Below are 26,783 nucleotides of genomic sequence, written 5' to 3'. Positions count from 1 at the left end.
TCTTATCTTCTTCAATTAATTGCTCCTGACTCTCTTTGTCTTATAATCAAACTGGTCAGCTTTTGGCAAACTGGAATTTATTCTTTGCTACACAGTCAGTCTGTATCCATGATTCCCTTAAAAAATAATCAGCAAACTTGCTTCTCCTCACTCTGATTCCAGGAAAGAAAGCAGGAAAGATTTACAGAACTTAATAGCAGGCTTTTAGACACTCCACTTCACTGGCCCATCATGGGCTTTATACATCAGTGTCTACTTACCAGAGAGTAGTGTCAAATTAAGCTGACAATTACATCAAATTACAAGCAGTACAGATAACCAGTGATATCCAAAAGTCTTTACGGACATGAATAAATGGCAATTAGTTCATATTTTAAAAAATAATTTTAAATTATGCTGGCAAAATATTATATGTTTCCAACTCTAATCTTTATCCTGTGAAAAGACGTATATTATGAATATAAAATAAAAAAATAAAGATATGTAATTATATAAGTTACTGTATAATATATGACATAATTATATAGTATATTTTATAACAAAATACAAATTACATAGCATATATTTATTATATTAGGATACATAATATTTATTAAAGCCTTATTTTTTTAAATTTATTTTTTGGCTGCGTTGGGTCTTTGTTGCTGTGCATGGGCTTTCTCTAGTTGCGATGAGCAGGGGCTACTCTTCACATGGTGCTCAGGCTTCCCACTGCATTGGCTTCTCTTGTTGCAGAGCATGGCCTCTAGGCACACGGGCTTCAGTAGCTGTGGCATGCAGGCTCAGTAGTTGTGGCTCGTGGGCTCTAGAGTGCAGGCTCAGTAGTTGTGGTGCACAGACTTAGTTGCTCTGCAGCATGTGGGATCCTCCAGACCAGGGATCCAACCAGTGTCCCCTGCATTTGTGGGCAGATTCTTATCCACTGCGCCACAAGGGAAGTCCCTAAAGGCTAATTTTAACAGCACTATTTTAAGAGATGGGTACTATCATTATCCCCATTTTACACATAAGGAAATTGAGCACCAGGGAGGCTAAGTTACTTGCCCAAGATCATTTAGTTACTAAGTAAAAGGACAAGATTTGAATATAGGCAGTCTGGCTTCACATATAACATCCAGTTCATTGCTGTAACATAATATAATCAAACACTAATTCAGATATATTCAATGAGATAAAATAATCAATGTGGAAAAATTAAAATGTAGGCCTTTTTCTTTCTTGGTAAGAAATGTTTATTCTATAGAAAAGTTACTGATGCAGATTTTGCAATTTTATTTTTGCCCATAATATATTTATGAGTGGTCTAATAAAAAGGGAAAGCTATAATAATTAAAATTTTTTTTTCATGTAGTCAATGTCATACAATTATAATTACAATAGCAAAAACAATAAATCATAGTAGATGGTTTTAAGCTTGATTTTATAATGTGTTCTTTGGCCTTAAAAATAGTACATTCAAAATGTTTAAGTGTTTTAGATTAGAATGTATGTGTCTACAGGACTTTCATATAAATTTTATCATGTCCTCCTAACAAAACTGCTGTGTGATAGTCGTGCAAGGACTGGTAATCCATTCATAGGCAAAGGAAGTTTAAAACAGAAGAAGAAAAAGAAAATGAAAATATTCCTCAGAGTTCACATGATCAAGCCAGAACTTGGCCAGTTATCAGTGTTTCAAATTCACTACATAACTTACTTTTCCTCACTTCTCTTTAGTGTTTAACGGCCCAAATATAAAAATCAGATCAGATAATTTTATTGTACATTTGTTTCACGTTGGTATATGGTTTGTTTGTTAAATTGTCCACCCAAAAACTCTGAAGCACTGATAATTCAAAGTTAATTCAGAGAGTAAAATTTTAAGTTATTTGAAATTAGAATTTGATAATATCTTCTCTTTTTGGTTCATTTTATTTAAAAAAGAAGAGAAAATGCCTTAGCTTCATTATTGAAAAAATAACCAACAGAAGACTCAATGGTATAAAATCTCTTTTAAGCAAAACAATTTTTTTGGTGTGATTTTTGTAAAGTCTGCCATTTCAAGTCTCAGGAATGTGCAATTATTTCCTCATGGTGCCTTTTGCAGACTGGCTTCCTGCCACCACCATCTATCTCCTTCCCACCAGCCAACCTCACCAGCCCAGGCCCTGGGAATTTGGTTGGGTCACAGAATTTCTTACACCTAAGCAAATGAAAATGAAGGAAACTCAGAGAAGACTTTTACCCTCTAAAGCTGTGGTCAGTTTAACAAGCTGTAGAGAAGAGATTTTAGTCCTTTTAAATTCCTATCACATAGGTCCTCAAACTACCATCATCACTGGGATTAACAGAGGCATACTCAAAGGGAAAGGGAGAAATGTAAAAGGATGATACAACCAACTATGGAATCTCCATTGGTATCGTACAAATCCAGCTATTTCATAGTTTGCACCTTCCCTATTTCCTCTTCAGAGGTGACTACAGGATCTGGTCCTTGTGTGACAGAACCCCCTCTCCCATCCATTATCTAAATTTGGCTTAGGACATCTCATTAGATCAACACAGCGGGGAGCTCCCAATCTTCTCTCTGCCACAGCACCTTTCCATTATAATGTTTAACTGCCCAATACACTCATGAGTGAATGCAGATTCTGGAATAAATGCAAAGGTTTTTTTTTTCCTCCAAAAAATTAAAACACCATTTTAATTTCTAATTGCCCAATGCTTGTCATGGTCACTCTGTTGACATGGGATGAGGTGAGGGACTTGGTTGTGGCCCACATGCATTTCCCAGGGCACCGCTGGAATACCAACTCCCTTATCTGAAAGTGCATTGGGATGAAAGTGAACAGTGAACAAGAGCTAGCATAATTAAAAAGATAACCTTGAATCCACTTCATTTTTACACAAAAAAATAATGTACAAACATGAATTTTCAATATTCTTAGTAGCAAATAACTTGTGACCCACTAGAAGGTAGTGATCCCTGGTGTGTCACTGAATAGTCTGGACTCTGTCACACTGAGGAATACACTTCTGAACATCGTCTCACTACAGTCTTAATGGCTCTCAACAGCTAGTGCTTGAGCCCCCCTGCACATCCCTGAGAATTTCTCTGGGGCAAGGGACTGTTCCTGTTTGGGACACACTAGGTACTTCTGATGTTTGTGGTTTAAACAAGTTGGAGGACCACTGTTTGATATGTTCCTGCAGAGGTTGGAAGCCTCTGTTACTAATTCAAGAAATGGCACTCCAATGTGCAACAGTTTGGGGAGGCTTCCTGTGTGACTGTTCACAGCCCCCTCTCTCTGCAAAACTACCAAAACTTCATTTAAAAGGGAGAAAAAAAGAATATATTTAAAATTAGCAATTTTAGTTCTCATCAAAAGACTTGGAAATCTCTTACGTTTGAAAGACAAATGTAAGAGACAAATGCGTTTTGTGACCTTTGTTACCATTTATCGTAGGACTAAATTTGCAATAAGCAGTCAGCAGTTTTCCTAGATACTATTTCTCCTACTTAAATAACTATAACCAGGGGGGCACTAGTAGTTATAAAGTGGTCTAATTATAATAATCAAATTATCCCTAGTTATGGTTAGGGAACATAGGAGGATGATCATCTTGTTAATACCATACTTTTCTATAATAATATAGTTATACTAATATATGCATATAGTCATTAAAAGATCCGCATGGCACAATGGAAAATGTATGGCTTTTGGCATTAGGCAAACATAGATTAGAAACGCACTTCACCTGCTGTATAACTTGTGGTCTTAGGCCAGTCAGTTAATCATCATAAGCCTCAGAGTCCATATTTATGAAAGAGAATAATAACAACTCCAGTTCACACGTTGCCCATGATGACTTTCTATAAACATTTTCTTTTACTTCCCTCCCTTTTGCTATTAACATCTATATAGACATAAACAATAAATATAATATTAATCAAGACACAGGTTCCCATGACTTCCAGCCCCAACCTCTGATTAAATTTCATAAATCGCTGCTTAAATTTATCCTCAGGATTTTTTTCTTACTTAGAAGCCTTGAAGGCATGAGCATATGTTTGGGTAGGTAGACCTGTACTATGTGGAGTGGAATTACAAAGGCTCTAGGGATTTGAGTTTTTTTTAAAGGAGAGGAAGGGATCCAGTTACAACTCTTGTTCTTTACAAAGTCAGTCACTATTTCTGAGGGAAACAGGTTTGATTGGGCCAAAGCTTGTCACTTCAGCCTTCTCCTTTTTGGACTCCCATCTACAGTGTTTAGAAGATGTTTTTCTTTGTTCGTTATTTCAACTTACCCATTAAGGATACTTGGCAAATTCCTGAAGTATATGGCTTCCTGCTCCTAAATGGGCATCCACACTTGCCCTTCAGCCTTGATCTTTCCTCTTGCAGGTAAAAACAGAAAAGATGGAGAGAAAAACATGGCGGATCCTTTTCTCCCCGTCTGTGCAAGCCTGCCTCCAACCTGGTGATCGTTGACACTCACTCTTTGTGGGAAAACCTTTTTTTTTTTTTTTTAACATATTATACTAGATTTTACTAATTAACTCAATCTTGTAGCTTCTGCAGTTTCCCCTGCCAAAATCTAGCTCTTAGAGGATTTTTTTCCCTTTTGAACATCTAAACATACTTTGAGCAGAATGATATTTAAAAATATAATTGTATAGCTTCATTAATATCTGAAAAATGCCTACTGAACTAACCCAGTACATCATATAATGGCCAAGTAAAATTTTCGTGTTTTCATGTCCTGTTTTTCTTTGAAATTACATATCTCAGAAATTAGCTCATTATCTGAAAAAAAAAAATGAAGAACTGGTGAATTATAATACAGGAGTGTTGCCACTGAATGGACTGTTTGATTTACCCAAGCAGGTAATGAACACTGTTGTTGTCAAATTCACTAATGAGTCATCTTAATTAGGATGTAAGCTCAGGGGTATTATTCCAGTGGCCTTTTGTATCCTGGTGCCATGTATATTCTTTGGCAAGAAAAGATGAAAAGCAGCAATAAACAACTGAAGACTGCCCATGGCTCTGTAAGGTTTTTGGAACAATTCCTGGGATTGGGAAGTGAAATTGGTCAGCATGTGGAGAAAACTGTCATCTCAGTAGCAAGATTTAAGCGAAGATGACTAAGCCATTAACAGCACGTATGCATATTTAATTCTGTTAACTCCTAGCATCAGCCTTCTTGGATCTTTTGTTTTGAGAGGAAGGTCAAGACTTTTTGGAAGGACATGAACAGAAATGGCAGATTAAAATTGAAGTGTATATAATTCTTTCTGGCACTGCTTAAATTTCATTTTTTGAAAATATTTTCATTTCCCCCCCTTTGGTCAAAGAGACATGCTTAAAATTCTTATTTCTTCACAAGAAATAATTTGCTCTTCTTAAACAGGTTTATGGTTAAGGGTGGGATATTATATGAACTTCTCATTTAGTAACTCTAGAATTCCCATCTGTGGTTGGAAGAACTCTTAGGAAAGCTTTGAGAGATATGTAATGACCCCTAAATATGTATGTAGTTAAAAAATAATTGATTAGTCGTCATAAAGGGATACATGTCTCTGGCTCAAAATGTTACTTATTTCCACCATTTTTCATTTTCTAGTGTTAATTATTGTCACAGAAGGAAGCATCTTAGGATTTAGACTGGAGATCTAGGGCAATTGTCATTTTAATAAGATATTTTAAAATAATTCGAGATTGTCATGTATCCATAAGTATTGCCATGGAGATGTGCACGAACCAGCATTGTGGTCCATAGTCCATCACTGAAAGTATACCACCAAGATCAGATAGGAATATAGTTTGGGAAAGAAAGAATAAAAATTAGAAAGGAAACCACATGACAAGTATGACAAGTGGTAGGAAAAGGAGAATATTTTTGTTTAGATAAACCACATCAATATCAACTAGAATTACATAGATTCATTTAGCTCCTTTATCCTCATTCTCATTTCTAATAGGGATCTACGTTCATTTTTAACAATGTACGAGGTTAAAATACCAATTTTAGAGGTTAAAAAACTACTATACTCCTATTAAATGGTAGAGATGTTTAATATTCAACTTCATCTTAGTACAGTCTTAACGCTTTAACAAGAGCACACAAATTTGTGTTTTATTACCTTATAATAAAGCTGTTGTCTTAACTAATTTTCAGAGCAAGAACGGGCATGTAGTAATAAAGAGACTCTAACTGACATATTTTTGTAAAGAAGAAGCCATGTGCCTTAATATAACTGATGTTCTTTCAGCATTGCTATTTTCAGATTATTTTATTTTAAAAGGGATGGTAATTTGTACTGAAAGTTTTTTGTTTTTTTAACATTTAAACTTTTCATTATATTTGTTCTTTTGGTAAAAATAAACAGTGAACCACAGGATATTCGTATGTGGTGCTTTGCTTTTAATTACTTACGGAGCAATTACAAATGGAAATAGGATGACACTGAGATGTCTTTCCTGCTTAGCGCCAAGGCTTGCATTAAATGTGTGCTATGTGGAGTGGAGTCCCAGAGGACCAGCAGTTTTTTTGGGTCCAGTTCCAACTACAGTTATTTAGAGAGCCGGTCAGCCTTTCGGAGGGAGAAAGTGCATTAGGGTTACTGCCTAAGTATTGGCGCTGACTCAAGTGACGCCTGGGGTATAGTCATGGCTACTATGCATCGTGTTTAATCCTGGAGGATCCCAGTTTCAAATCTTCTATCCCACTTGACTTATGGGAAAATTAGTCTCAGTTATTGATTGAGAAAATATAGTCAGCTTATAATGTGTGAATAATCATTTTGAAAATTTTTTTCCTGCTATTTTTCTTCAAATGTCTAAAAACTACTTCACTGAGTGTTACTACATTCCTAAAGAAGAAATAGCAGAATCGAGAAGTAATTGTATTTATGTTCATTTTTCCTTCTAATTACTTTACATATGAAAGAAAACTGAGTGGAAATCACATCTGTATTTTGTTCACACATAGGTATTTTTTTCTAAAAACACTAGTAAAATTCAGGAAAGTTTAACAAATCCCTTCATGATAATAAAAGAACTGGGTATGTAGTAGGAATTTATATATGGGTGATATCTTTACCTTCACTTATCTGAATTAACAGATCACAAAAAGATTTAAAAAGCTGTAGTCAATATATCACAGTTTTTGTCATTTTTCCCACAATATACACTAGTGCCCAAGTAATTCATATTCTCCCCAACAAAAAGGTCTCTAAAGGAAAGCAGTAAATACCATTTTTGAATTTGAATCTGATAATGCTGTTTTTAAATGATTGTTTTTACTATAGTTAATGAAAAGTCTCCTGGCAAATCAGTTGAGTTCAAGTCTTAGCTTTGCCGTTTGCTAGCTGGATGACTGTGGTTATTTTATTTAATCTGTCCATGTCTGGGTTTCCTCATTTGTAAAATAGTGAAAATAATAGTGCCTACATCATAGGGTTATTTGTAAGAATTATAAAAGATTTAGCAATGACTCAGATATAATAAGGACTTAGTAAAATATATTACTTTTATTAAAATAGACAATATAAATTTCCTTACTTAGTAAAATATATTACTTTTATTAAAATAGACAATATAAATTTCCTTTTTTGGATTCATAACATTTTATGTTCTTATGAGTTCATACTTTTTAAAAAATGAAGACAAATCCAAGAGAACCACAGTATAAATGTGTCAGTTATCAGGTGGTTCTCTGCAGGCTTTTTGTGGACAGACACGTTTGGGCTGCATGATTTGAATTTCAAATGGGCTTCTTCTCGCTTTGCCTGGGTTGTACCAGAAACCCAGTCTCTTGTCTTTTTCTGTACTCTGTCACAGACCAGGTGTGTGATTCTGGCAATAACCTTTCTGAACTTCAGCATCCTTTTGTAAAATGTACAGGTATTGGCTTCAGTGATCTCTAAAGTGTGTGTGACCTACATTACATAGCGAAATGTTTTCAATATTTGCCTGTAGTCAGTGATTTAATAGTAAAAACATTGAGAACCTAGAAAAATTTAGGAAAAGAGAATATGGATGTGGCCAGTGAAACTGCATTGAACCACAGATGATAAAGGACCATTCTGGCTATTTCCAAAGTCCTCCACTATGTAAAAAAAAGTGACAGAAAAAAGCCTCAGTAATTATAGACTCCTTTTGCCTGACTTTGAAGAACTCACAATGTAGAAACATAACACTAACAAGGATCTTGATAGACTACTAATTATCCCCCATAGGTGAGGTTTTTTGGAGCTTTCTCAGTCAGTAATCTCTGAGAGAGATATTTAAAGCCAGAGACAAAGGTTATAATGGGTGAAAAACAAGAATTGAAAGATAGAGGGTAATGCAAATAAAAAAGGAAAAACAGTCCATAGTGGCAGCCTCTACCTGAAGAAGTACAGAAGTGTAGTGGTTGAACACTGTGATATTGAAAAGGAAAAGAAGATGCAAAGAATCAACATTGAAGGCTGTACTGTTAATTTATAAAGGAGGAATTGTCAGCTGGACGGGCCTAACACAGTTAGTGATGTCCACACCTAACAACATCTGTCAGCATTTGGAAGAATCGGAAAACAGAAATAGCAGCACTGTTTTACGGACACGATATATAAGCTTAATAAAATGAATTTCAGAACTCCAGGGCATGGGGGGTATGTAGTGACAAGCAAGTGATATAGATAAAACCATATTCGTAAAAACTAAAAACAAAAAGCATACTTGGAATAACTTTTTATCCTCTCCTTCCTATCTCTTTTTCTCTTTTTCTCATTTTCTTCTCTTTCCAACTCCCTTAGTATTTACTAATAGTGAGAAGATCTGATGAAGAGCCTTTGCCAGGGCTAGTCAGAGAAATATTCCAGTTCCTTCTTTTTTTATTCCCACTATGGATCATTAATGATAAAAACAAAAGACAGAAAAAAATGGAAGAATAAAATAATTTGTCATCTAATATACTTAGGCATTTAAAATACAGGTGAAATTCCAAAGGTCCTTTCCCTCTGACCAATTGCTCTGTTTCATGATAACTTAAATTTGGTATAAATAGTGTTCTTAGCAATCATTAGCTATCTGCCTGAGGACACCTAAGAAACTAGAAAGGTATACCGATAGAGTAATAGTGAAATAACCTGCATCTAGCTGTCCATTCGCTTACATTTTCCCTAGCTTCAATTCTTTCCTTAAAGATTTCTTGAAAGTGTTTGCACAGTGATGAGAGCTTAAAAAAGAAACAAACAAACTCTGAGTCAGAATTATGTATTGCTTTTTTGTCACTGAAGAAAGAATCAGAAGGACTGCCGGTTCCTAAATGCCTGCCTTTGTGCTGAGGAACTAGTGGCTGCATTATTTCATTTTCTACCACAACACTTTTTTCTCCATTCTGAACAGAAAATCTGAACAAGTAACATCAGCTACACTGCTTAGAAAACCTTCCTTCTGGGAGACAGTGCAAGGCTGGCCCAGTTTGTCTCCATAGAACCACTCTATTTTTGCTGCATCTTGATTCCTTAGTACACATTAGAGGGCCTTCACATCCCCAGCCATTCCTTACCTCCATCAAATTTACTAGAAACATCTTACTTTTGAGTGGAAACAAGTGATAAATGAACAATCTGGTAAACAAATCCCTGTTAATTATTAACAAGTATTACTCCTGTCCTATCGCTCAGATGCCCAGAAAGCTCTTACAGGTGTAACAGTAATAACATTAATAGCTAAAATTTACTAAGGACTTCCTGTGGACCAGGCCTAACACTACATTCTTTAAAGATTTTATTTCAATCCTAACAACAATCCTATCTGGTCAATTTTTATTATTCTGATTTTATAGATGAGAAAATGAAAGTTTAGTAAATTTGAGAAACTTGCCCAAGATAAATCAAGGCACTGGATTTAAAGTCAAGCCTTTTTTAACTCTAAAATCTCTGCTATTTAATAGTATATTTTCTCTCAGGTATTTTCTGGGGGATATTTGTAGTTAATTACTAGATGGAAAAATCTACTTTATATCAAAGTGAACCATTACCAAATAACATTGCCACAAGGTGGTTTTGGGAATATCAACCAACTCCTTTCCATTTGTTTTCTCAATTTCACCTTCTTATGATGATAAAGTACTTCAATACAGATTGTATTGTGGATGACTGTTATGTTTACAGAACTGTCTGAAGGTCAATGTGTTAAATTTATTTATGTCTTCACCAAATATTTACTAAGAACTCACTATAGGCCAGGCATATATCAGAGAAAAAAATGCATAAGTATAATTACAATCGTTTGCTCAACAATATTGTTCCTCAGTGAATGGGTGACTGGATAAATTATCATGCATATAATGTCCCAACAGATACACTAATTGTACGCGACTTTAATCTGACTTTGCGAAGGTCATTCATTTGCCATCAAAGAACTTCAGAGAATAATAGCAGGGAAATGATTTTCACTTTAATGGTAAAAGACTAACCTTTGGCAATTTTGTCTTAAATTCCCTTTAACATTTTCTGAATGCCATAATTTTATTCTCAGAAAAAGTGTCTGAATGCCTTCAGTATAAGACTTTCTCTTCCTTTTAAAATTTATATTTTTTATATTTCATTTCTAATTTTTAATTTTAATACTCTGAAATATTCCACTCAGTAATTGACTTGGAATGATACTTCATGTGAAATAAGGAACTTCGTGGTTCTGATCAAGAATATGCATTGTATTTCAATGTGGTTTTTACATATGAAAAATACAATGTGTTCTTTCTGAATATCAAATGTGCTTTATATAATTTATGTGGCTATTTTCATTAATTGTGGATGGTGTATTATTATTACTTTTAATTAACATCAGGAAGTATAAGAATAATATTACAGATTATACATTTACAAAAATTTATTTACCTTTATTAATTTGTTACATAATTCCAAATAAAATTTACTACCATCAATAGGCTGTGTCTTGTGTTATTTTAATATTAGTAGTAATGCAGTTGTGTTGATCTACACACACGTTTTCCTCCTTGGGACCAACCTCAAGGAAATTGGTAAAGGTTTGCAGTGTTGTCTATACCTTTGCAAAGACCAAAGCCCATGTGGAGAAAAAAGGCCAAGTAGACAAAGCATCTGATCTGACATTTAAATAGGAAGGCACTTATTTTCAGCTAAAAGATTAAAACTTTGTTTTATTTAATACTTTTTCAACAACAAAAGTTGCCACTTAACAAAGTTGTTGATTATTATATTCACTATGCCTAATTCAGTTGGGGATGGCCTCCTTTCTGGTGCAAAGAAAACAAGTGATGTCATTGTCTGAAATGTCTATTCTAGGAGTTCTCTGGCAACTGAGAGCCTTCTTTAGCATTGTAAGTGATAGATGCCACATTACCACCTAAAGGACTTTTTTTTACATTTTTACAAAGAAGAAATCATGATGCAAAGTATAAGTATCTTGTATACCATATATGCCATAATCCTGGCATTCACTACTGTCTATTACTGTTATTTATTTACCGGGCCAACTCACCCTTTTCAAGACAAAGTGCTGTTCAAAACCTAAAACTTATGTCTCATTTATCTTGTCATCTCTACCACCCAGAACGGTGTTCTCAGTTTAGAGAATAATATTAATACTGAATTATGAAGCATCTCTGAAAGCCTATTTTTAACATTGTGTTATGTTCTGCAGTAATAATTCTTCTGGCCTAAGACTCTTCAGTATATTATTTGATGTTTTCAGATCATTCCTCGTATACCTGAATTGACAGTTGTTTTCTACATTTTATATAAATAGAAATATTTCTTTTAATATCATTTATTTCTATTAGTTTAACTAACATGAAATGTATTATCCAAAATGGTACATACAATCATTCTCAGAAATTTCTACTCCAAGTAACATAAATTATCTATAACATTTAGAGTTACATGTCCTGCCTCCTTTTGGGTAGACAGAATGAAACATACGACTGACTATCCTCGTATCTGGACTGTACTGTCAGCTCTGACCCATGCATTCAGCAAACATTCATTAACTATCGCTATGCTACAATCGGTTATGTCAGGTTCCTTTGATGTCAACTGCATTTTATGAGTCAAAGAGTATCGTATGTATGATATAATAATAACGCCATTTTTAAAGGACAGAATTTATCTCCTTTCATAAAAAGAGACATCATGAAATCATTTAGTAAAAACCATAAATACCATTATTACTGCTTCTTATAGTTTATGTTAGGTGGAATGTGACACCACTGATTTCATCGTGTAAATGTTCTTTAGATTAATTGCAAAGAGGGCATTTTTGTATTCTAATGTGCACTTAATTCATTAGCTGGGATTCATTGATTCATTACTCAAATTTTCTTTCCAGGCCCTCCAGGCCCTCCAGGTGGTCTGCGAATAGAAGACATTAGGGCCACTTCTGTGGGACTTACTTGGAGCCGTGGTTCAGACAATCATAGTCCTATATCTAAATACACTATCCAGACCAAGACTCTTCTTTCAGATGACTGGAAAGATGCAAAGACGGGTGAGTTTTATTTGTTTGATTAATCTGTTCATATTTTGAGATGAATTCTTGCGTCAAAAACAAACAAAAAAACCTGGATGTTTTAAGAATTTTATCATCGACCCTGAAAATTTTCTTAAAACAAACAATCTCAATGTTTTAGTAGTAAAGAAAACCACAGCAAACTAAATGTTTTAAAGTTATAGGGGAAGAAGCAGTATGTCTTAATCTATAATGGGGAAGCAAAGAGAGGTCTCCTGGGTTTCTTATTTGAGCTATGTGTTAAGTCTAAGATGTATTAGGAAAAAATTATAAGGAAGGTGGATTTAGCAAATGGCATCTATAACATTATTTATGACCCCTTTAATCCAATTATATAGGCACTATAGTTCTGCATTCTAAAAAAAGACACAATTGATCATAAAGATTAAGCACCTAAATCTTACTACCATAACTTTTAACTTTCTGAATATGTTCTTATCTGGCTTGAATTTCCTCAAAAACAGGTTTTTAAAGAAGTTTAGTACCTCAACCTTTTTTTTTTCTCTCATATTAAGATTTTCTAACAGACAAAAACTAATTAAGAGCAAGTGGGTACTTTTCCCTGTGTATAAGTTATTACCATTGCCATTTGTCATCACTAGTCTTCAAATATCACACATCAGTGTATTTTCTCCTAGAACATGAAAGAAGATAGAGGATTGTTTTGATAAAATAACCTGTTTATCTTTGTCATTGTTGACAATATTTTTAACCAAACTTGCAGTTGTCAGAATTTCTTTTACATGCATAAAGAAGAGGCATAGAAATATGTCCTCAGTTGTCACCAGAGGGGAGAAAAAAAGACAAAAGTGAATAGAAGGTTCCTCTTTTTTAAAAAATGAAAAAGAATTAATCCCAGCATATCTTAAACCTGCTCACTTTAATCTTAACGTAACAGAATTTATTTGTATTGCTCCCTGAAAAGTTTTAATTTAGATTCACCTTTTTTTTTCTGATAATTTCTTCCTATCATGGGAAATAAATGAAATATAAACTTGAAATCTGTTACAAGGGTTTAGGATATATTTTAGCATTAAGTAATTCTCCACATGAGTGTATGAAGTTCAAATGAATTAGAAACAAGTGAAACATTTCTATTACATTATGCTTGTGAGTGCAAGAATTATCTGTAAATATACTTGGCAAAATCAGACCTTTTGAAAAACAATTTTAAAAACCATTTAGATATTTGATAAACATAAAGCATGAGCAGTTTCTACTTCTCTAAATAGAATGAAAATGGATGATAATGATAAAACCATAGATAATAATAAATATCTAGCCAAATTTACATTAATTATAGATACTAGAGAGCAAATGAAATAAATAAGCATATGGTTAAAATTTGGTTTGGCTTTGAAAAAGGAATAATGATTGCAATCATCTCCATTAGTGCTTACCATGCTTACCACATTTGCTTACCGTATGGCTCAATTAAAATATGCTTCCCATTAAAAAATTTTTTTCCACTATAAATTAAGTTCCATGAGGGCAAAGACTTTTGTTTGGTTCACTGTGCTATCCCTAGCAACTAGATCAGAGCCCATAGTGCTCATTCATTACATACATATTTATTGAGCTCCCACTGTGTGCCTGAACCTGTCCTAGATACATAGTTGACCAGCAGTGAATAAAACAGAGAGAAAAAAGAAAGTCAAAAGAAAAGCCACAACCCTACCTCCAAAGAGCTTACATTCTAGTAGGAGAGATGGTAATAAACAACTAATTAAAATATATAATAAGTCACATGGTGATTAGTGATACAGAAAAACAACAGAGAAGGGAGATGGGGAGGCAAGAGTTGCATTTAAATAGGATGCTTCTAATATTAGTATAGCCACTCCAATTTGTTATGGTTCCTGTTTGCACGTTATATCTTTTACAATTGCCAACCTATTTGTATATTTGAATCTAAAGTATATTTTCTGTTGACAGCATATATTTGGATCTTATTTTTATCCAGTCTGACAATCTCTGCCTTTTGATTAGATTATTTAATCCATTGATATTTAATATTATCATTGATGTAGCTGAATTTATATCTGCCACTGTATTTTTGCTTTCTAAATGTTTCATTTGTTTATGTCCTTTTATTTCTTCTTTATTGCTTTCTTTTGCATTAAGTGAATATTTTCTAGTGTAAAAATTCAACTAATTTAATGAAATTCTCTAAATATAAAAACTTACTGATTACTCTAGAGCTTACCTGGTATAATGGAATTTATCACAATAAACTTCATATTTTTACCAACAATATCAGTGAGATATAGAAACGTTACTCTTAGCACTATTCCATTCTGCCCCTTTTTTGTGCTATGGATTATTATTCATACATCTATATTGTATATATTATACACCTATGTATGTTGCAAATTCAATAAACTTCTGCTGAAATTATTGCTTTCTATAATTTTAATGTCTTTTAAAGAAGCTAAGAGAAGAAAGGAAAACAAGTATATATTTATAGTTTGTTATATTAAGTAACATATTAAATATTTAACATTTCTGATCCTCCTCATTTGTTCCTGTCAATTTGAATTATCATCTGATGTTATTTTCTTACTGTAATACAACTTTGCTTCTACCTGTCCCTTTAAGTTATGTCAAATATATTACATTTGTCTATGCTGTAAGCCCAACAACACAATTTTATTACATACACACACCATATATATACATTTATACATATGTATATGTGTATGGGTAGATGCATAAGTAGATAGGTAAAGATAGATAAATAGATAGATAGATATTCTCTACAATGGCCTTTAAATCAGATAAGAGAAGAAAGAAGAAATATGTATTTATACTTTTCTAATTACATAATTACCTTTACCAGTGCTCCTTATTTTTTTGGATGGTTTTTTCAAATTACTGTCAATGGTCAACTGCTTTCAGCCTGAAGAACTTTTTGGAGTATTTCTTGTAAGTCAGGTCTGCTCCCAGCAAATTCTCTGTTTCTGTTTATCTAGGAATGTCTATATTTCACTTTCAGTTTTAAAAGGTAGTTTTATTTTCTTGGTTGACAGCTGTTTCTAAGTCCTTCATATTTACCAATATATTTTCTATTTCTGGGTTTTCCATTCCTTTCTGTAGAACTGGATTTCTATCTGTTATAATTTTTCTAAGTAAAGAACTTCTTTTAACATGTCTAACTCTTCAGGTTGCTGGAGTCAAAGACCTTCAGCTTTTTTTTACACTAACAAATAGTTTTCTTTTAATATTTAAGTGATTTTTTTGGATATATGTTCTAAGCTGCTTTTTTTGAGCACTTAATAAAGTGTCTTTGTCTTTTTGCCTTCATTGTTTCTGACAAGAAGTCAACTATTCTTTTTACCTTATATTCCTGTATTTAGTGTGTCCATATTCTCTAGCTGCTTTCAAGATTTCTTTTTGTATTTGCTTTTCAGCTTGATGAGAATATATTTATCCAGATGCAGTTTACTGGCATCTTAGACCTTTGAGGTGATATCGTCCTTCAGCTTTGGAAATTCTCAGACATTAACTCTTTAGATATTCCTCTGTCCCACTCTCACTCTTCTTGGTCTCTAGTGAAATACATGTTAGATTGTTTGATGTGTTCCACAGATTGTGGACACTGTGTGTGTGTGTGTGTGTATGTTGATTGATTTTCAAACATTGTGTGTAAAAGAACAGTAGAGGCTGAGTAAATGTTTTTTTCCCAGGAAAATTCATGTCATTCTTTCAAGGGTTGAGTCAATCTAATCTGTCACTGAGATGATCTGAGCTTTGCTGTTAAATTCAGTTCTATACAGGCTTCAAGTGTTTTGAGTACAGGATCACAACCTTTCCACCATATTGCATGTCTGGAGGTTTTCCAGTCTTCCTATCAGACTTCAGCTTTCTTCTCCAGCTTGGACATCAGGGAGGGCTCTTGCTCCTCCCCTGCTCCTGCCCCAGACAGCTGTTGTCTGATAATCAGTCTAAAGCACAGAGTGCTGGGGCGGTGGGGGAGAATTTCCTCAGTTCTCCTATCCTTCCCTCAGACTTCACAGATCCAAAGCACCTGCTCCTCAGATGGGAGGCAAATCTCTGTTACCCTCTTACCACTCACCCAGCCGCACATGGGCACTCACTTATATCCAGTGTAAGCCTCAGAGTGCATGCAGGGTCTCAATTTTCCTGCTCTGCTCTTAGATTTGAGCAGATCTGAGGTGTCTGTGCCTTTAAGGGTGGTCTCTCAGCACTCTTGTCCGGCTTCCAAACTTTCTTGAATGCATCTGGTAAAGCCTACACAGAAAGAGTTAGTCAACAGGTAAGGCCTCTCCTTGATTTGGGGCTCCCAGGGATTCAAAATAGCCATGCCAGCCTGCACTCTATCTTTAAATATCTATGAAAAGTTAAACTGCCTTTTTCTTGTGAATGTCTATGACTAAACCCTCCTCTCCCCATGACTCTACTGATGATGACTTTAGTTCATTAGATTTCTTCACAAAGTCAGCTCTCCAATGGGCTCTGAAAAAACTATTATTTTGTAGATTATCTTGCATGTTCTTCCTGTTAGTTGGTCAGTAAAGTTCTTGTGACTGTGTTCTAAGTGGAAGTGGAAAAAAAAAATTTACAACCACTGCAGAAATAAAAATCACGTGGTTCTTATTTACTGTGGTGTCCACTGAAAAAAGAAGGTATAGGATTAAATTCAGTTTCATGCAGGTAATTAGTTAAGGTGTCCAGTAAATATTTTTCAAAGATACCAACTTTCAACATTCTAATGATTAAGTTTAGAATAATGAGATGAAATAATAGACTGTAGATCTTTAAAACAATCTATTGTAAGTATCACTTCTCTGGAACTTTTTTGGGGATGGACAACAGAAATCTGATACCATTCCAGGTGTTCTACAAGATGCTCAGGTCACATTTAGAATGTGTGTTGGATTCTATGCTGCTACTTTCAGAGGAAAAATTATAGAATATTGTTGGTGATGGTATGTGTGTGTGTGTGTTTGTGTGGAAAAGGAATGTTGGCCAGAAAATAAAATGGCCTGGAAACTGTGCTATGAGGAGCAATTGAGAGAACCTCAGATATGTTCTTGAAAAAGGAGAAGAAAAGTGTCTTTATATTTAAAATTCTGTCTTGTGGAACACTAGAATTAATTGTTACCAATCTTCTGCAATTATCGTCACAGCACATAAATGTTCCTCTGAATTTTAGATTATTTCCTCAGAATAGACATTTGTGAGTTAAATTATTGCTTAAGCCCATGAGCTTACTACAAAATTACACCGTAGAAAGGTGGAATAAGTTTTATTCCAATCAACAGTATATAAGCGTCTCTTCCACCATACCTTTACTTAGTATTTTCTTTTTAAATCTTTGTCAAATTGATAGGTTAAAAAAATGAAAAAGCATTAGGCTCCTTGTAGGAGATTTACATTTTAGAATTTACTGTTTTATTTTTTGCCTTTCCATAGCTTCACTTTTGTTGCTCTTATTTCAAAGATAAACTTCTGGGTTTTTATGAGGCAGCATGCAGACTTTCCATAGAGAAGAATCAATGAATCACACTTTCTGGGAATTCAGAGAACAATCCGATTCTCTTTCTCTGCAAGGAACATTGTCATAACTCTGGCTCTTCTCTGAGTCCTGCCAGATGATCTACAAGTTGGGTCGAGAGCCTCTAACATCACACTGAGTAGTTGTGTCAGAGCCAGAGAGAGGCCTTTAATTGTCCATTTTCATTCTGAAACAATGGACCAGCTTTTTCAGCTAGATCCCCAAGTGGATAATTCTTTCTGGGTAGTTTCAAATACTTGGGTTTTAGATTGAGATGGAGGATCCTAAGGAGTCAAACTGTATTTAAACCCAGAGGAAATAACAGAACTCACTATGGCAACTTCCAAGAACCTAGAACAGGTGTGATTATATTACCTGGAGTTATTTTTGAAACATCTGCTTTTTAGTCTGGAGGTCATTCTGCCTAGTTCTGAAGCTGCTCAGGGAACTAGTTGTTGTGGTCTTAAGGCAGAGCACCACAAAGCATGGTTGCCAGGCAATTGTGACTATTGGCCTTGGGATACCCATGAGGCTTGCTTCTCTTTTCCTCCAAAGAATACTCAGAATATTTTTTATTCTGAGCCTTATGGACTAAAGGTATTTGAAAATAGATCTGTAGATTAGTGCTCATGGCTGGTTATCAAAATAAAACCTTCTAAAGGGAGTCTTTTGACCTGAATATTAAAGTAAGAAGTATGTCTCTTATTCTGTATCCCTTTGCTTGAAATTTACACTTAGAAGTAAAACCAAGATTTAAATACCTACCAGGTTAATATACAACATTTTAGTTTTTTATAGAAAGAAGCCTCTGACAGCCTTTGTACAGTTAAAATCTGATTTCCAAAACTGAGATTGTCTGTAAAAAGTGGCCTGACTCAGAAATGACCCAGTTAAAACTCAGGAACTTGAGACCACAGTCCTGATTCGTGGTACTTGCCTCTACTTTGCCAAGTACTCTCCTCTCTTTCTGACTCCAGGAATAGCAAACAGGTTGCAAGGAACTTGGCTGAAGAGAGGGAACACAAAGTCCCTCTGCTCCTGATTATTGTGCATTTGGCTTGGGGCAAGAATCTCTCTCCAAAGCAAAGATGACCTTTGCTTCCAACCTATCTGTGTGGGTGGTTTTGGAGAAATGAAATACATCCACTAGTTCCTACCAGGGCTGAAGGGGTTGGAGAAGGTACAAATCCTTTTATAGGGACATTTAGGGCTCAGAATAAAATACATAAAAATGTGTACTAGAGGTAAAACACAGTAGCAGTGGAGGAGAGAAATTGAAAAGGATCAACTCAGAGTTAAAGAGGGTGGGAGAGAGCTTAAGAGGATGGAGACGAGGTTTACCCTCTGCTTTAGACAAGGCAGGATGATTTATGAGCTAAATACAGGCATAAGAGCCATAGAGCGTGGATATTTTGTGGTGGGACAAGGTAACAGAGTGCCCTCTTTTCTTCTACCAGTTGCCTGACTGATTCAGGGTTGAAGGAGACAATAAAGTTATACACACGGTTGTGCTTCTTGCATTAAGACATTGTCGACTCTAAATAAGCACAACTTTTGTATTTGTAGTTTATTTTTAATTTTTACAAATATTTATTAAGTACTTCTACTTACAAAACATCATTCTAGGTGTACCAGGCACTGAGTGGTTCCCAAACATGAATAAGAAGTAAAAGAAACATATGTATGTCCATAAATAATAACCAGGAACAAACAAGGGGGGACATAGAGACATGTTATAGGTGTGTCCTGGTATGGACATAGCCGGTCTTGAAGTTCAAGTTGTAAAGTGGTGATATGGTCTACCGAGCTCAAGATTGGACTGGAAAAAAGTAAGAAAGCAAACTTTTAAACCCTGTTCTTATGATGTGGTATGCGTCCAAAGTCCTGTCCCCCTCTGGGGAAGGAAAGCAGGCCAGATACAGAACCATTTTTAATTCTAAATACATTTTTCTAAAATGATTGGCATTAGTCATTTTTTGCTAAGTTAGCCCTACTACTTATATAAATGGTTTTATAGAGGGGGTATTATAAAGATATGCCAAAAATTTATTTGTTTTAGATACTTATCTTCTCATAAGTACTGATGTTAATGTGTATTAACAAGAATGATCATAATTGGTTTTGTTCTAAAAAGAGAAGTGTTCACAACTGTTAGCTATCCTTGTAGAATATATTATTAACTTATAGATATCGGGGCTTCCCTGGTGGCGCAGTGGTTTAGAGTCTGCCTGCCAATGCAGGGGACACGGGTTCGAGCCCTGGTCTGGGAGGATCCCGCATGCCATGGAGCAGCTGGGCCCGTGGGCTACCATTGCTGGGCCTGCGCGTCTGGAACTTGTGCTCCGCAGCGGGAGATGCCGCGATAGTGAGAGGCCCGCGCACCGCGATGAGGAGTGGCCCCCACTTGCCACAACTAGAGAAAGCCCTCGCACAGAAACAAAGACCCAACACAGCCATAAATTAAATAAATAAATATTTTTTAAAAAAAAACAAAAACTTATAGATATCAAATTCCTTCCTTAATCATTCAGAAGGTACATTCTGGAAGTCCATCTTCCTAACATCCACTTCCAGCTTCCCCTTTTGAAAGTTGTTTGCATCACTGGGTCAAGGGTTTCTCAATGAGGTCTGTCTTCTCATGGTTGTAACTCCAAGGCTTTCTGCTTATTCTTCTTCCTTTCTTCATCTCAGACTTCATTTAGTCACAGGCCTTACTCCTCATCTGGAATCTAAAACCTACCCTAAAATGACTCCAGTTGACTTTTCTTTCTTTATCTCTCACCATTCTTCCAAATGTTTTCTGTAGTAAAGTATGAATTTCTACTCTTTGAACATATTCCTGATCTTCCATTTGTTTGGAGATATTTTCATACTGGATCCTCATACATGCTCAGAATCAGTCTATCAGCTGCAGTTTTCACTGCACATCCATCTGGCTCTTCCTGTTCTGACCCAGCCTTCACCTGCCCCTACCTGTTGACTGCCCAGCTGCTTGGAAAAGCCCCAGGGTAGCCTTTACCATCGTGAGAACACCATGCCCTTGCCAAGAGGGACCCTTTAGAATGGTTCCCTCATTTCCATTCTTCAAGCATTTAAATGGTGCTAGGGTTTTGCAGCATAAGAAGCAGGAGCAAGGACCAGACTGCCTCCTTGACCCTTTTATTATACTTTTTTACTTGGACTCCCCAGACTCACAAACTCACAAACATTTCCATCAGCTTCAGCCTCTAAACCTGTGTATTAATTCCCTATGTCTGTCATAACACATTACCACAGATCTGATGATTTGAAACAACAGAAGTACAAAACTAAGGTGTTGACAGGGCTGCACCTTCTCCAAGGATCCCAGGGAACAACCCATTTCTCGCCTCTTCTAGCTTCCAGAGGCTCCAAATACTCCTTGGCTTGTGGCTGCATCACTTCAATTTCTGCCTTTGTGGTCACATTTCACTCTCTTATATGTCTCTTTGCTGTGTTTCTTTTATAAGGACACGTCATTGGATTTAGGGCCTATCTAGATAATCCAGGATACCTTATCCAAAGATTCTTAACTTAATTTGTCTTAAAATTAAAATGGTCTACAAGATCCTTTTTCCAAATAAGGTCACATTCATAGGTTCTGGTGATTTGGACATAGACATATCTTTTGTGGGGGGAGTCACCATTCAAGCCACTACAATGGCTCCTTCTATAGGAGGCTCAAAATCATAAAAAGGTATCTAGTGAAGAAGGGGGCCACTCTACCCAGTGTCATACAAACAGTTCTGTGTTTTCCTTTTCTCCGTGAAGAGTCCTTCGCAAATCAAAACTTCATCTTCCCTCTTCCAATTACCTAAAATAACTTCCTATGTATACAAAGTAAGACAAACAAATCCCAATTTGGTGTGAGGAAGGGGTAGAGAAAACAGGAGATAAAGAGGCAGAATTAAAACAGAGGAGAAGGAAAGCCAAACTTTTAATCAGAAAGTCAAAAATATATGTCAAATGCATAAAACAAATTCTTAACAAAATAAGAGACTGGATGGCAAAATTAGTGTCTAGGAGAGTTATGCCACACGTGCCACACATGACAGTGTGAGGCATGGGATAGTCTGAGCCATTAAGAATTTGTCTAAAAGTAGAAACTGGACACTGGGATGCTTAACATTTATTGTGATGATGGGTACAGCATCTTAAAAAGCTATTTATTCATGGTCTGCAGTGCCAGATAAAAATTCCTTAAGTAATAAGATAATGAGTCATATATAAGCCTAAGGGAACACATTTTCCAATAAGTGATGTACAGGTATTTACATGCATATGTATGTGTAAGTTAATTATTAAAAACACATGTGAGAATATTTTAGGAGAGCTTAAAATAATGTATAGTCCTGCCTTGGTTGTATGTTTTATCATACCTCAATTAAATAAGCAATCTTGAACATATCTTACCCCTAAGTTATAATTTTCCTGTTAGTATCTAGTAGCATAAATTCTGAGAAATACTTAATAAATCTGAAAGAATTATTATAACCTTTATTATCAGTGCCCCAAATGATTTGGGTATAGATCTAAAAATCTAACTACAAAAGAATATAAACATATAGGTACCTTAGTAATAAACCATTCACTACCCATACACTACATCAGTGGCAGTCCATAAAAATTTTAACTACACAAGTTGTACCTTTGCCTCAAGAAATCTTTCTGGATTCTGTCTTCAGAATTCAGCCCCTCGCTGTTCAGGTTGTAGCCAGTGTACTAGCAGCAGAAGCAAGAGCTGGGAGCCGGTTAGAAATGCAGAATCTCAGTGCTCCCACCCTATACTTAATAAATAAATGATACATGTGCATATCTCTCTTTCTAACGTGTTATCTATTAAGGACCTCTCCTCTTACTCCCTTGAACTTAACATTTTGTCATTCCTACTTTTTATTTTTATTTCAACTCAGTGGAACATGTGCCATTTTCTCAAAACAGTAAAATAAAAATAGAGAATTATAAGAATGATGCTACTCAACTAATATTCTCTATTTAATATTTATTTTATTTAGATCCCCCGATTATTGAAGGAAATATGGAGGCAGCAAGAGCAGTGGATTTAATCCCGTGGATGGAATACGAGTTTCGTGTGCTAGCAACCAATACATTGGGTATAGGAGAGCCCAGTATACCATCAAGCAAAATTAAAACAGATGGTGCTGGTATGTAGAAGAAACTTTTTAAAATTTAAAATATAAATTCAGTGACACTTTAGCATATAATTGAATGTATTTGGAAATAATGCTCTGAGGTAAGTAATTTATCTAAAAAATGTGTGTATATGTATCTCGCACAGGTGTGTGCATTCTGTGTCAAGACAGTCAAAAACCAAAAGAGAAAATATAAAGCTTTAGAATATTCTTACATAATTAATGGAAAAGAGGTAAATGGAGGCAACTATATGATCCACTGAACACCACTTAAATGAAGTTGGTGTTTAGAATATAAACTTTAATGTAAATTGTGAATCTTAACCGGGCAGAGTCATGGTTAAGCAGATTGCATGATTTAGAAGGCTCACAGTTTGTTGTATCTCTCAAAGACATGGATAACCGAACAGCCACGTGGATGGAGGGTATGGGCAGGAGAGTAGGGTGAGCCTGGCAAGGAGGGAATGTGATGGGGTCTCTTGGATCTATACCACCTGGGGAGTCAGAGCATCTCAGAAATAGCTATAATGTGTTCTTTTAATATTAGATGTCACTCTAAATGTGCTCTTTTATCACAGCTTAACCATGGCTATTCTTCCAATTTAGGTTCACATTTTTATGCTGAATACCAACTCCATTTTAATAGCCTTTTATACAAGAAATACCCCACTCTGTTTTCCTTCTCCCTTGAATTTCTAGGCAAAAATATTGTTCTGATTCTAATAATAATTCTTCTTTATTATTCCCTGTCTATGAAAAAGAAAATGTTTTGTAGACTCTCTGAGTTTATTTTTACTGTGCCTTGCCAAACTTCAGTGCTTTATTTGGGGGAAAATATTTTAAATGGATGACAGAATGCCATTAAAATTCTGCTGTGATATCTTAATATCACTTATCCACATTTCCGGCTACATCAATTCCTTGGCCTAACTTCTAAATAGAATTATGAATTGTACTGTCTTTAGTTTTTAAAGCCAAGTTATTCAGAGAGACTGCCATCAATAAACGATCTCTTAAAGTTTCATGTAATTTATCAGATAAATCTGATGATTCTGTAATAAAGGAATAACAGAAACACTAAAATACTGATCTGTGCTGAGCATTTTCAGATACATTTCAGTTAATCCTCACAATAATATTTTGAGGTAGGTATTACAATCTAATGCTCATTAATAGGCAGTAGACTCAGAAACACTAAACAGTTTACCTAGGTTAATATAACTACTTGCAAGATTCAGAATTCAAACACAGACCTGATACCTTCAACTTTCTCTCTTAAAGGTGTTTTCCCAAGCAGGACTCCTAAACACACAGCCATTTATATGAACCTTTATTTACGTTCTAGTAGAAGCTCATATTTCATTCTCAGTTACAGAGCTAGATATGACTTAAACACCATTTTTTGTTTTAGTATATCCACCTGTGAAACGAAAACAATTGTTCCTTTTTCTCTGCCTCATAGAAATCTCATTAGGATATGGAGGTAATATATGTTGCAGCTTTAGAGAACACAGATACCACATAGCCAGGATCCTTGTGTTTGTTTGGTTTTGATTATTCCTTAGAGCCTCCTATGTTTGTAATAGAAGTTTCTGTGTGATGGACTGAACACAGTTGCCCTTTCTTGAAAAACAAAAATACAAAGGAACTGGCTGACAGGAACATTATCTGACTGGTGGTTTCAACCACATAATTCATGCTGAGAGATCATGCACTTGCTTTGATATAACAAGTATTCATTTTCAAAATAAAATTGCAAAAATATTAAATGATCAAGTTGGTCTAAGCAAACAAAAGGATTTTATTTCAGTTAAAAATTATGACATGCTTATGTCAGATATAGGCCTTTTTTATCTCATTGAGCTTGATTAATTTTCTGTGATCTGTTGACTAGTACAATATGAATTAATTCTGATCCAAAAACAACATTGTTCATGGGGAGGGAAGATACTTTCTCTGGCATTGATGATAGGAGTAGACCCTCCCCTCTGTTACCAAAAAATTGTAGGAACTCTGTTACCAAAAAATTATGTATTATTTATTTCAAAAATGATTGCTTTAGTATACTTCAGTTGATCATTTGGACAGAATTATAATAACTTGGATTTTTTTTTTAAATCTCAGTGTATATTTGATTAAATTAAATATGTTTTTAAGAACAACAACAGCAAAACATGTTTCAGAAAGAAAGATTCAATCTGATTCTTTCATCTGTGAATCTATAAATATAATTTATATTTAGTATCATATTTAGAAGATAAGAATACTTTTTGATGTGCTTGCTACCTGTAGTTTGTAGGTAACTCTGAAGACTTTCCAACCTTAATGTCTTCTTATCTTTAGAAATGCTGGGAAAAATTTGTTTTAGTGATATCAAACCTAAAATTTTGGTAAGGTTGTTACTTTTAACTAACAACTTTTGGCATCACCTTCATTAAGCATGACCTCTAACATGTTTGCTCAAATGGTATTTTGTTAAGGAATTAATTCTCTCTCTAGTGTACTTGGAAAATAACTTCTCTTAAAAGCCTTCAGACACAAAACAAACATATGAAGTGATAACGGTCTTATTCACAATGCAAGATTTGGCCCAATCGTGATATAATAAGATGATGCCTTTCTTTCAATTGTGAAAAAATAAATCCTATAACTTCTAATACATTTGTAAATCTTTCATAAGAAAATATTTTTGGATCCTTTATTAATCAAGTTTTATGGCTACTATCATTTATGCACTTGCTGTATGTTATCACAGAGTGCTAAACTCTCTGCTTGCATTGCTCCACTTAATTCCCACAATAACTTTATGCAACTGGTATTACTGTTCCTAATTTTACAGACAAAGAAGTCAAGATTACACTTGGTTAATGTGAAGCAGAGCTAGGATTCAAATTCAGGGCTTTGCAATTCTAAAAGCTTCATTCCTAAATAATTTTCTAGGAGGGCAATATGCAGTATTAAAGCTCTGGGACACTGATCCTTTAGTAGAATACTGGTTCCATCATTTAAAACTCTGTGATTAGAAGCATGTTACTTAACCTCTCTGAGCCTCAGGTTTCTCACCTCTAAGAGGAAATTATTTATCTTATGAATTTTTTTATGATGAAAAACATGTAAGGAAAGCAAAGTTAGTGCTGTCTAGTGTATACTATTTGCTGAATAAAATTTTTATTATGCCATTAATGCTCATTTTAAGCTTTAATATGCTTATAAGAAAATATTGTCTAGTCTAATAGATCACGTCTTTTGGCAATATATTTGCATTTTTATTAACATAAAAGAGGATCATATAATTTCATGTAATTTTAATCATCTTAAAGGAATAATTTATATATTTAATACAATACAATCCAACAGACTTTCTCTTTAATTTCTGTTTTTCATTTCATCCTGTTTTTGAAAAATTGAATATTCATAAAATTGGACATTTACATTTTTTATCCTTACAAAAAAATAAAAATACTTTCTGAAACAGGGGGATGTTTGTCTCATCATGTACCATTATAACAACTCTCTAAGAGATGCCAGCATATGTTATGTGGGATAAAGGCTGGTTCCCATTTTATGGAAAGG

General features: G+C 34.8%; 1 protein-coding gene across 5 annotated transcripts in view; it reads left to right on the top strand.

The window, feature by feature from the left end:
- Positions 1 to 26,783, top strand: part of CNTN1 (contactin 1) — a 370,073-nt gene that overhangs the window by 277,278 nt on the left and 66,012 nt on the right. For 4 of the 5 annotated variants that reach the window (XM_007168319.3, XM_007168318.3, XM_007168316.3 and 1 more), the window contains 2 exons: positions 12,342 to 12,500; positions 23,073 to 23,222. In XM_007168319.3, coding sequence (XP_007168381.2) covers positions 12,342 to 12,500; positions 23,073 to 23,222 — 309 coding nt within the window. Of the gene's footprint in view, positions 1 to 4,385; positions 4,474 to 12,341; positions 12,501 to 23,072; positions 23,223 to 26,783 lie in introns of those variants that run through there. The other variant, XM_007168320.2, reaches the window with a different exon arrangement.

Source organism: Balaenoptera acutorostrata, chromosome 11 (genome assembly GCF_949987535.1).
Source record: "Balaenoptera acutorostrata chromosome 11, mBalAcu1.1, whole genome shotgun sequence".
Taxonomy (NCBI): Eukaryota; Metazoa; Chordata; class Mammalia; order Artiodactyla; family Balaenopteridae; genus Balaenoptera; species Balaenoptera acutorostrata.
The sequence above is the reverse complement of the archived record's forward strand: the minus strand, read 5'-3'. Positions and strand labels throughout refer to the sequence as shown.